Below are 13,676 nucleotides of genomic sequence, written 5' to 3' on the forward strand. Positions count from 1 at the left end.
TTTGGGGTTAATCAAATTATTAGGGTTTTTGCATATGCTTAAACAACATGAATTGTGCAGCCTCATTGGTTGTTATTATTGCAAGTAGGGATGCACATGGGCCGAGTGAAGTCGGATTTGATGTGATCCAGACCCGATTCGAAATATAGACTGGGTCTATTTATTAGACCCAAACCCGGCTATAGACCTGATGAAACCAATACACTTTCGGGCAACAATTATACCGGATGAAAATCGAGCCGTTAACATTATATTACGTTGATACCTTCTTGTAAGCTAGCATGTAAAAATATCTAAATTTCTAAGACTCCAACCATTATTTGACATGGTAAAATTCACTTAGAAAAAAATAACAAGAACCAACCCTTCTTCAAAATTAAAGCATAACCACAATCAATACTAAAGCATAACTACAATCAATACTAATATTGTCTAATAACACCAAATATTTAAATTAATACAAATAACACAATATTATGCATTAGTCTAAAGTCTTATGCATTCTAAACATAAAACAGTAACTTATAGTATTATAATGACTAATAACACAAAATATTAAGGTTTACAATACTTAAATTCCACATAAGAATAGTCATGATCCATCACTAATAACAAAAATATTAATTGTGTATGATAGCCGGGCCGAGTTCGGGCGACCCGAGCTATGACCCGGACCCGAGATATGGCCCGGATCCGACCCGAAATAATGACCGGGTTTATTTTTTAGACCTTTATCCGGCCCTAAACCGATGAAATCACACCAAATTAGCCCCTAAAATGTTTGGAATCGGACCGAATCTTCAGACCGGGCCGGGCCATGTACACCCCTAATTGCAAGGGTTTGGTTTGGTTAGGGGAATATTCTTGGTATGGCATCTACAAACAACAATTTGAAGTACCCTGTAAATATGAGTGGGCAAATTACAATAGAAAAACTTAAGAAAATTAATTTTTAGTTAGTCCATATTAGTTAATTTTAAGGTTTGGATTTAGAATTTAGAATTAAAAATTTATAATTTAGGGTTAAAATTTAAAATAAGTAAAAATAATTTTAAAAAATTAGCTAATATTAATTGAAAAAATTAGTTACCTAAAATTATTCATTACAATAACAATTCATTTATAATCTCCTTAGTTTAAAATATTATACACAAATAAAATAAACAACCAGAAAAAATGATTTCTAAACAATTTTCAAAAAGGATGGCATGGCAAACATTTAATATTCAGGAAGTAGATTTTTTATTTTTTTTTTAATTACTTAGTAAAATATAATATTTTATCTTTTTGTATATATTTTTTTTAATCTCATTTAAAGAATGTGAGATAAAAAAATCACATTTTATTAAACAATTGAAGAAAAAAATGGAGAGAATCTGTTACCTAAGATTCGTACAATGATTTTTAAATACATTTTCTAAAGGATGGCATGACTTAATTCCTTCCAAAGTTCAAATTCCTTCAAAAAAACTAGCCTTTTGAGCCATGCATAAGCTTCTGTCCACATCCCACACTTGGCACCATAATTTTACATTGGAAAATGATTTTTTGTATATATTATTTTTTTTACATCAAATTGATTCCCTTCTTTTTTTCTTATTTATATTTTTAGTGGCAATTTCACATTCTATTCAACAATAAAAAGGAATGAACAAACTACTTTAATGTATATATATATATAACTTAACTCATGATAGATGCATACGTATCTTTGATTTTGTCATCTTGATTCTCTTGTTATTCCTATGGCTATAAACTCTCAATATTCCAACACTATAGGATCTTGCCTTGAACAATATCATAGTCCGTGAACACCATAATGATCATTTCAAAATTCAAAGTCGTCATAATAATGTGGCGTCTCGTCACAAAACAACTAACCTTATATTATATCAAATAATAGAATATCTATATTATGTCACTCAATTTGTTGAATATTCATTATCACGCTTAGGAAATATGCTTCATCTTGACCTTTCTTTAACTCTACTTGTATTTGATAATGAATTCTTGTTTGCAAAAAAACAGAAAAATTAAATACTATGATGGACTTATCATGTAATATGTTTGAATTTTTATTTTCTTTTATACGAGTTGTAATGTATACGCATTTGTTAATTCTACATCTATTCCACCGACAGCTACGTTTGTTGTTTTACAACTATGTCTTATTACAAACACACTAACGTCTTTGTCTATTTTTCTTTTATTAGGTGTAGAGAGATAATAATTAATAAGTTAATTCATCATTATTTTTCTTCTCCTAATTATATTATATATTTATTCTTTTTTCTTTTCCCTAATAAAACTTAGGTGATTCACTTCCAAAAACGGAAAAACCCCGGTTCAAACCATGAATTGAATTTAACAAATTGAAATTGAACAAAGTATGCCTTGTTTTTCAATTCTTATGGTGTTATTAATTATTTTCTTATAAGGAGTTCAATTATTCTATGTTGTAATTTACATATTAATAAGGATTATCTCCAATGGTTATCATGTGCGTCCATTAATTACATACAGTTAACAAATAGTTAAGACATTCATAATAACGCCACACCAGAGAAAATGAAATGATATTCTCTATATATATATAAGCCAACACCTCTTGATTTCTCAAAATATATACTATTTTTTTTTTTAAAATTAATTTTCATACGTTGATAATTAAAACAAATGGAATTTACATGTATATATCTAATTGTGTATCATTACATCAGTAACAATAACTTTCTATTACCTTACATGACTAGATTTATCAGTTGAGTGTATGTAATTTAGGCCACTATTTTTAATTAGTCTCACTTTGCCATAATGACAATGCCGAAGGGGCTAAGCAAGCTATAATTGTAATTAATACAAACTAAACTCCTCCTTGGATCTACTACTTTGAAAAGAAAAAAAAAGCTTCATTTAACAATTACGTATAAATAATCATTTTAAAAAAGTAAGATAATTTGATGGTTTTATAAAATTATTTATATATTGTTTAGTAGCCATTTAAATAAAGATGTCAAAAATGTCTATTTTTAAAGATGTTATTTTTTAAAAATTAAAATTTAATATATATAATCAATTAAAATATATTATTTTTATTAAAATTAGACCGACAAATCAGTTTAGCCAAAAAATTAATAAATTTAATTTTAAATCAGTATAAATTAATATTTTTCATAAAAATTTACTACAATATTCCTATTATAAAAAATAATTAAAATACTCCTATATATATATATATCGAAAACTTTAAATCCTTTCCGTACGACGACAGAAAAGAAAAATGCTAGAATTTAGAATTCTCAAAATTAATATATATAATAAGAGTATTTTAGTCATTTTTTATAAAAAAATAATATTAATTTAGACTGATTCAAAATTTGATTCACCATTTTTTGGTCAAATTAATTTGTTTGACCTAATTTTGACAAAAATAACACAATATAATTGATTATATGTGTTCAATTTTAATTATTAAAAAACATCTTTAAAAAAAAAACGTTTTAGACATCTTTATCGAAGTGGCTCCCATATCCTTTTAGAACCAAAACTAAACTCTTTGTATAACATTAATATTGTTAATTACCAAATATTTTTGCCAACTTTTCATGAAAGTGTTTAGAAAAAACCACATTAAAGATAAAAATAAATAATTAGATATTGTATCGAAGAAATGAGATATGGGTGTTTATTGGGACCATTGCATACATTACATGATGAAATTATTATGAGGAGGAATGGAAGTCTACTGAGACCTTTCACGGGATCATTGTGATGTGTATAAATTGGATATGATGATGTTGAGTTTGAATAATGTGTCCACAAACTCTGCAAATATATCAAGTGATGAAGTCACAGTTTAATAGCTCAAAACCAAAGCACTGTACTCATATATATATGCCCCCATACCGTTTTTTAATTCCTTTGGTCCTTGCATACATCGAAAACGAGTCACATATATATGCCACATGCATGTCACATCCACCAATTTCACTTCCTTCATTTCAAAATATTGAATGTTCATCGAGATCTATCGATATTAAATTTGTTAGGACGATGGAATTATGAGTCTATATACGATTTTCTTGGTTTAAATACCAAGAATTTAGAGCACTAATCTAATCAAATAGGAGTATCTGAATTAACGTTCTATTCATACTTAATTAATTACTATTTGATTCACATCATGTAAGAAAAGAATGATGTGTGCCTATGCTAGATATCCTATTATAAATTATAGTAACTTAGCCTTGTTTATCATCTAGCAAAGATTTGGATTATATTGCATTCATTACTATATACTTATGGTTTTACAAGAAAGTATCATTTTTACTTGTTTTAACAATTTATTCATTAAACATAAAGTTCACATTGGGTGGGAGCGGTTGTTCATCTTATTATCTCTTCTGTTTTTCTCTCTTTTACTTTAAAAATATACGTGTTTATTATGGTGCCTAAAAATTATTATTTTTAATGTAAAAGTATGAAAATAAAAAATTTAAAATATTTAAAATTTACTAACAAAATAAATTAAACAAATATTAGATACCAAATATAAAGCACCATTTTATATAAAAACTCATTCCTATAGATTCACCTATATATGTATAATACCCACAACTAATTTGTCCTAGGATCACTCACTCATATAAATGACACTATCATATTTTTCATCTCTCAAACTCACTAACACTCATAAAATAAGGGAGAGAATTTTCACATTTCAAAACATACACATTTCATTATAGAACACTCAAAATACATAAGGCATATATGCCTTTATATAGGCAATGCTTCCTACTAAAATAATAATTTATGAATTACAACTCAATTTTGTAATGACTACTATTTTATGAGTTGGCTTCATGAATCATCTTTCAACTTGTATTCATGTAGTTTCTATAATCTTCTAATTTCAATTCAATTTGATTTTGAATTTCTTCAATGTTGTAGAATATTGTAGATGTACTACTCTCTTGAATGTTCTTCAAAAATCTTCAAGCTTCCAACATCTTCTAGTAAATAGATGATTATTGTTTTCAACTCAAACTTTTCTTCTTCAATTCTTTAACCATGTTTCATGAAGATTCTAGTCCTGCAAGTTGATTTAAAATTTTAATCAACATTGCCTCCCTTAAATCAAACTTGCATAATTAAGCATCTTCTTCAATTTGTAAAATAACTCGATCTTCAATGGCTTTATAAATATATCAGCAACTTGTTCTTCAGTTGGACAATACTCGATCACTGGTTTTTGTTTGTATCCTTTTGCAACTAATCTTGCTTTGAAACGATCAACTTTGCCATTGGGTTTGTACTTAGTCTTGTAAACCCACTTTACTCCCATTGGCTTATTAATTGCTGGTAAATCGATCAGCTCCCATGTGTCATTCTTCTCAATGGCATGAATCTCCTCATCCATTGCTTTCTTCCAATTGTTGTCTTTAAAGGCTTCTTCAAAGTTCAACGGCTCACAATCTGAAAATAGAGCAAAATTTATGATTTCTTCATCAGACGGATCGTTGTCATTGCCAACTTCATAATCTGCTAATCTAGCAGGTAGTCTCCGCTCTCTTTGAGGTCTTCTAGATGATTCAGGTTGTTCGGTTGCATCTGGTTGTCTTTCTTCTTCATCATCACATGTATTTGAAATTACAATCGGATGTTTTTCTGTCTTTGTGTTCCAGTTCCACATGTCTTTCTCGTCGAACGTCACGTCTCTGCTGATGATTACTTTCTTTGTTTCTGGATTGTACAACTTGTATGCTTTTGAGTCTGTGCTATAGCCAATAAAGATACACTTCTCGCCTTTGTCATCTAACTTCTTCCTTAATTGATCTGGTACGTGGGCATAAGCAATACACCCAAAGACTCTGAAATAATGAATGGAAGGCCGCTTTCCACTCTAAGCTTCCTCTGGAGTTTTATCACGAACACTTTTTGTTGGACACCTATTTAAAATATGAACTGCTGTTGCGACTGCTTCTGCCCAAAACTCTTTAGGCATTTGTTTTGACTTGAGCATGCATCTGACCATCTCCATGATGGTTCTGTTCTTTCTTTCAGCAACTCCATTTTGTTGAGGAGTGTATCTAGTTGTTAGTTGGTGTTGAATTCCGTGTTGTTTAAAGTATTCTGAACATGCAAGATATTCTGTTCCTCTGTCTGTTCTGAGAATTTTGATTTTACAACCACTTTGTTTTTCGACAAACGCCTTGAATGTCTTAAAGACATCACATGCTTCTGATTTTTGCTTCAGAAAGTATACCCATGTATATCTATTAAAATCATCAATAAAAGTGATAAAGTACCTGCTACCACCATTACTTGGAACTTCTACAGAACAGAGATCTGAATGCACAATTTCAAGTAATCTTCTAGCTCTCCATGACTTTCCTGTAGGGAATGGATCTCTGTGCTTCTTTCCCAGTTGACAAATCTCACAAATACAATTGGGAATATGAATCCGTGGTAGGCCAGAAACAAGTCCTTTTCTTGACAGGTAGTTTAGGCCAGAAAAATGAAAGTGCCCAAACCGCATATGCTACAACCAGTTATCATCAAGTATCACAGAACTCATGCAAGAGGGATTAACATGTTGAATTTTTAACGGAAACATTCTGTTTAAGGTCATCTTTGCTTTATCTATGAACCTTCTGTTGTTGTCAAATACAATACAATATCCATGATAAGTTATCATCTTATATCCCTTCTCAGATAATTGCCCCATACTCAGTAAATTGTAATCAAGTTCAGGAGCATAGAAAACATCAGAAATATAACTCAGAGAACCATCTTTCAATCTAATTGGTATGTGCCCTTTTCCTTCAATAGGGATTTTTGTACTATTACCAAACTTCAATAATAGTTTAACTGAATCATCTAATGAAGAAAATAACTCCTTTCTACCAGACATATGATTACTGCAAGCATTATTCAAGTACCATATATTTTCATCTTTAGCACATGAATTACTTGTAAAAAATAAAGTCTGAGTACCCGGATTGTTATCAGTATTTTGATGCTGATTTTCTGCAATGTGTACTTGATTATTATTCATCACTTTGAATCTGCAATCTGCTACTTTGTGTCCATACTTTCCACAATGAAAACAGTTGAAATTGGTTCTTTCTTGATGAAAATTTCCTCGACCTCTTCCTCGGTTGACAGGCCTGAAATTCGTTCCACCTCTTCCTTGATTAGGTAGTGTAAAATTGTTGTAACTTCCTTGGTTGTAATTGCCACGACCTCTACCTCTAAAACTTCCTCTGCCTCTACTTTGAAAATTAAAACCACGACCTCGTCCTTCTTGTGTACGGTTTGATTCTGCAACTTTGTTGAAATTCACTCGACTTTTCAGGGCTTCCTCAGTTGATTTTTCTGACTTCTCCAGTATTCTACTGATGTGGCTTTCCATGGTTCCTTGCAACTCTGCAATCGTCATAGTATCCATATCGTGGGACTCTAGTATCGTAGTCACCACATGGTCATACTTCATCGGCATGGTGCGAAGAATTTTCTCCACCACTTTGTTATCGGGCATATATTCTCTATAGACTCTCATCTTATTGACAAGATCTGTAACGCGAGTAAAATATTGCTCAACAGTTTCTGAGCTAGACATCTCGTACCTTTCATATTCTCTTCTTAAAGACTGTAGCTTTGCTTTCTGAGCTTTATCTACGCCTTTGTATGACAGCTTCAACGTGTTCCATGCTTCCTTTGCACTTTTGGCATTTGCTATTTTACCAAACACCGTATAATCTACTCCTTGATGAATTTGAGATAGCGCCAATTGATCTCTCCTTTGTTGGGCAGCATCTGCTCCTTCTTGCAAACCTGGTTCAATGAAATTTCACAGGTTCTGGGCCTTCAAATGGGTGGACATCAAAGTCTCCCAATAACTATAATCAAGTTTCCCATCTAACTTGGGACCGGACCACACAATATTAAAAGTGTTTGCCATACTGACTCTATGAATAAACAACTATGTGAGAACTTTCTCACACCTCACAAACTCTCAAACACCAGGCGCTGGATTAACCAGCTCTGATACCAAATGTAAGTATAATACCCACAACTAATTTGCCCTAGGATCACTCACTCATATAAATGACACTATCATATTTTTCATCTTTCAAACTCACTAACACTCATAAAACAAGGGAGAGAATTTTCACATTTCAAAACATACACATTTCATTATAGAACACTCAAAATACATAAGGCATATATGCTTTTATATAGGCAATGCTTCCTACTAAAATAATAATTTATGAATTACAACTCAATTTTGTAATGACTACTATTTTATGAGTTGGCTTCATGAATCATCTTTCAACTTGTATTCATGTAGTTTCTATAATCTTCTAATTTCAATTCAATTTGATTTTGAATTTCTTCAATGTTATAGAATATTGTAGATGTACTACTCTCTTGAATGTTCTTCAAAAATCTTCAAGCTTCCAACATCTTCTAGTAAATAGATGATTATTGTTTTCAACTCAAACTTTTCTTCTTCAATTCTTTAACCATGTTTTATGAAGATTCTAGTCCATGCAAGTTGATTTAAAATTTTAATCAACAACCTATCATTATTCTAAGAAAAGTAATAGGAAAAGACATCTTTATATATAGTTTATTTAGATATGTGTGCCTTAGCTTTGACATCTCTTAAGAGACAATAACATCATAATATAAACATATAAATAAAATTGATTATAATATTATAATTATTTAAACAATGTATGATATATAAAAGATGTAAAATACCAACGCAAATATAACATTATTGTTATCTCCACCGAAAAATAAACTATTTAATAATATTTCACCAAGGAATACTTGTCTTTAAATATAATGAAACCAGGCTACTCAATGATTTGCCCTTAATTAAATTATCTCTTTTAAGTATGGATACTTAATTTCTTAACCACCAAAAAAAGCTTTATCATGAAAGAAGATATTCAAATCCATACAGTCATGCATGTACAGATATATATATTCTAGGAGTTATATTCTAAGATGCTATCATATTTTAAATTCAAATAAATATATGACAAATTAAATAATTGACATATAAGTACTTGGCCCTTAAACAAAAGTAGTATGTAGTAGTGTAAAGGTTTTTGTAATGTAATTTTATTTTTCTGTGGACCACTGAAATGAATAAGAATGTCGAAGAATAAAATGATGTAGTAGCATCATCATGACACTAATTAATTTCAAGGCATATATAGCATGAAATATATATTTAAATAATTAAGAATAACAATAAGGACAAAAGAACACAGTGGAGCATATACAATAATCCAATAATGAAAACAAAAAAGAGTGAGGTGAGTGATGTGTCACAAAATCTTAATACGACAAACATCTCATTCATTCTCTCATTTTCAACGTTATTAACATACAAATGCATGTTGAGAAAGGTTACTATAAAACAATACAATGCACACTGTCCTGCAAGAGATATATATATAAAGCTGTTATGTTGTATATATATAAAGACAAATATCACTGTCCCTTTCTTTTTCATCAAAATGGCCAAACCATGTAAGTGGTGCTACGTACCTTTTATTTAATTTTTAGAGAAAAAAATGAAGAAATTAAACTATATAAGATAGATGTATTGTTATTCATGAACCCATAAGGCACAAGCTAGCCATGCCCAAGTGTCAATTGCAACTTGCAACAGTTGCATTATTCAGTAGTTTAGATTTTTTACAATTAAAGAAAAGTTGTGTGTATAATATCACATAATTAAAAAAGAAATCGTTTAAATGTTTTTTTTTTTTTGTTAGCTCTTAAAAAGTAATTTCTTATAAGAGTAAAGTTAGGAACCAAAAACATATCAGCCAAAACTCAGTCAAATACTTTTGGGTGAATTCAAAATTTTTACGAGTTAATATATATGGATGTTTCTTCTATTAAGTATTAGAATGTTTCTTTTTCATATTAAATGGGTGTTCTTTTATATATTTTTTGAATTTGTGATTGTTAGAAGTGGATAGATTAATGTGAGAAAAAAGAAAAAGGTTTTTATAGGTTTTAATTAGGTTTATTTAATCAATTTGAAATTTTTTAAATTTTGAATTTAAAAAATTTAAAATTAATTAATTATTAATATAAATTAATATAGTTTTGTTTAATTTTTGGCTGATAAGCTTTTGGTTCCTTATACTTTTCCTTCTTATAATATTACAGATGTGACTAGATTACATATATATAAACTTAGGTAATTATTTTAATAATGACAACTTAATGTAATGATGATATTATGAATTGTTAAATAATTTAATAAATTTAACTAAATATATTTAATTGAATTATCTAATAATTTATAATATTATTTTCACGTAAAAATATTATAATTAAAGTAACCACCATAAATTTATATTAGAATTATATTAACAATAATGATACATATGTATTAAATTTTAATTATTAAATCAATTATTTATATAAAATATATTTAAATATAAAATATATATTAAAAATAAATTTATAATATATATTTATATACAAATATATAATGATTATTTTTTTATTTATACATAATATTTTTATTGCAATAAACAATATTATTCTCCACATACATATAAACACATTATTAGATTTTTCGACGATATATATAACTATTATATCCAAATCATATCCAAATAAATATAATAGGAGAAAGTGCTGTTTCTTCTTAATCATTTGATCATTTCTGGACACTTGGAAGCTTTTGATATCTCAAAGGCAATCTTGCAAAGGAATATTTTCTAGTCCAGAAACAATTGCACCTTTCTTGCCAATTGAATTGAATTATATTATAATGTTAAATATTAATGCAATATTCGTTAAGTATTTTTAAATTTTAAATTTTTAAATATCTTTTTAGAAAACTTTATATATTTTGAAATTGCTACAATGTTACTTAAGATCAATAATACACATCTTTATTGCTTTATGTAGCTGTCGAAGTTAGTTAATTATACAACGTTTCTTATAATATTTGAAGGGTGTTAAGTGTTAACTCTGTTTCTAATCCAAATTAAATAAATAAATAAATTAAAAGTCTAGGAAAACAAAATTTGTCTTTTGATTCTCTGTGACTTTCTCTCTCTTTTGATTTTACTACGAAAGTAATAAAGTAAAGAATTGGACATAATAATGATGAGTTAGGGCATTGGAAATATCGCTCTCACGGGTCAGCCCTACCTCCGACAATAGTGAGCTTCTACTTTTTAGAACCAACCACTTCCCAACTAGTGGGTCTCACATGATAATTCATATATTTTCTTTTTTTATTTTTTTTATGAAAAAAAAAGAAAATTAGTCCTTGAAATAAATCTATTCATAGGTTGATTAGGGTATACACTATAATAAAAATATTTTTAATAAGTAATAACAAATATTTAATGATAATAACGTAATGATCATGGTCAAATGACTTATAACTTAAATGATAATCTTTGGATATTCACTAAAGATCGCAAATTTTGAGTCTCGCTTTTAATTTTTAAAAAAAATAATGTAATAATTATTGTATAAATATATATATTTATATTTTTATAATAATTATATATTTATTATTATTATATATTATATTATCATGATATATTTTTATAATTATTAAGAAAGCTCTTATTTAAAATTTTGAATAATAAAATATAAAACGGCTAATACCTAATTATTGATAAAAATAAAATAAATAACCGCTGAGGTAAAGGTAATTTTTTAGCAGTAAACTAGTGATATAAAATAGTGGGGTTGTTGCATGGAATAAAAGTGTGCATCTTTCTCCCTATAAAACAATATCACCGATCATATGTTTCAAAAGAAAAGAAATCCAGTAGAATCATGATTCATGAGCTCTCCTTTTTTCTCTACAAGAGAAATAAGAATCAAATACAGTATATTTAAATGAGAAATATATCTCACAAAAGAGTGATAGATTATTTAATTAACCTTTGGCTTCTTCCTTGTTTTATTTTATGCTTTGGCATGGAACTTGATCTCGAAAGGTGTAAAAGCAACCATGCTACTTTTTCCAACTTTTTGGTTTTTTAATTAGATACCTTTTAGATTCTTCCTGCGAAGTTTATTACAAAAAAGTCAAATGCTGTATTTGTGTGAACTGTTATGTCGTACTAGCAAATTACCTTAAATAATGTTGAATTATTATATTTTAAATTTTATTAAACTGTAATTTGAATTTTTTTTTTTGTTGGCTCCACTCATATCTTATACTTTGTCATTATATGAACAAGCGGGGATTAGGATTTTAAAATGTTCTCAATAATATTGTTAATTAAGGATGATCAAATTGTTTGTTTGAGAGGGTAATTTTGCTTTTAGTGGAACTTTTAATTGATAGGAATATAAGGAAATGTTTCATCTTTTAAGAACCATACACCCACACAACACATTTGATGTGCCATGCATGTACATATATAATATAATATTGCTATCACTGACTTTTCTTCTAAAAATCATCTTCAGTTAACTTTGAAATATTATCATATTATGTTTTGTTCATAGCATGTAAATGAACCATATTTCTTCTCCACATGTTACTTAGTGGATTGGTAATAATGATCATACTATAAAGCTTTTGGGTCAACAATAATGCACTAGGAAAATGATACAAGAGAGATTTGAGAATTTTGATATGGTAAATTCTGGAATAGTTATTATATGTGGTGGATATGATTATTATAAAATTTTGATGATTTTTAGAAAGTATAGTTAAAATTAAAGCCATAACTACTTGTTATTACTTAGCAATATTTTTTAATTTGAACACATGCATATTTTTTAAAAATTAAAAAGTGCTATCTTAATTATAATTACACATTTTAAGTGTTATTTAAATTTTTTAACGATTATAACCGCTGTAATGATAGCCATCATATAATATTTATCTTTAGATAATGAGTTATAATATAATATTCTCAAATACTCTTAAGTACTATATATTCTTTTAATTTAATTATTCGGAGAATTTTCTTAGTTAATTAAGAAAATAAATTAAGACACTGCTTAATTATCTTGTCACTCTTATTTAAACTCATATTTGTTGGATATATATGATAGTGCAATATTTGAAAATATTGAGAATGAGCTCATGTTAATATTTTTAATGATTTAGCTAAAAGATGCTCTAGTAATTAAGAATATTGGTTAAGAGAATAAAAGTTAACATTTTTACTTTTTTTTAATATAGCAAATACATAAAAACTTAAAGTATTAACATTTACTTGATATTTTCTATAAAAAAATATTCTTCTCGTAGTAATAACATTTGTTAACAATAACCTATTTTTAAATCTTACATAATCTACGCACTTTCAAGCACAAATAATTAATAATGAATTATGTCCTAACACTTTTTATTTCCTAAAGTACAAAGTAAGTTCGGTTGCTAAGGTGTAAATAAAGAAGAAGAAGAACCGAAAAAATATCTTCAATTAGAAAAACATTGTACTTATTCCAAATAACTTTATTTATGTAATTAACATAATTTAAATAGGGAAAAAAATAGTGTATGTAATGTGCTATCATGAGAAAGACTTTGTAAGTTTGTTATAATCTTTTTCCTCAAGTAATCATTCCCTTATATGTCCATAATAATAGATGTCAATTATTAATTTGTTACAACAAATAAAGTAACATAGGTAACTTAATTGAGA

General features: G+C 28.0%; 1 protein-coding gene across 1 annotated transcript; it reads right to left on the bottom strand.

The window, feature by feature from the left end:
• Positions 1-6,541: 6,541 nt before the first annotated feature.
• On the bottom strand, positions 6,542-7,963 carry LOC112728872 (uncharacterized). Its single transcript, XM_029290401.2, has 2 exons — positions 7,933-7,963; positions 6,542-7,836 (listed from the first exon to the last, which is right to left on the bottom strand). Exons 1-2 carry the CDS (start codon positions 7,961-7,963, stop codon positions 6,542-6,544), a joined length of 1,326 nt encoding a protein of 441 aa, XP_029146234.2.
• Positions 7,964-13,676: the final 5,713 nt, after the last annotated feature.

The sequence above is a fragment of the Arachis hypogaea genome, chromosome 2 (genome assembly GCF_003086295.3).
Source record: "Arachis hypogaea cultivar Tifrunner chromosome 2, arahy.Tifrunner.gnm2.J5K5, whole genome shotgun sequence".
Lineage (NCBI taxonomy): Eukaryota > Viridiplantae > Streptophyta > Magnoliopsida > Fabales > Fabaceae > Arachis > Arachis hypogaea.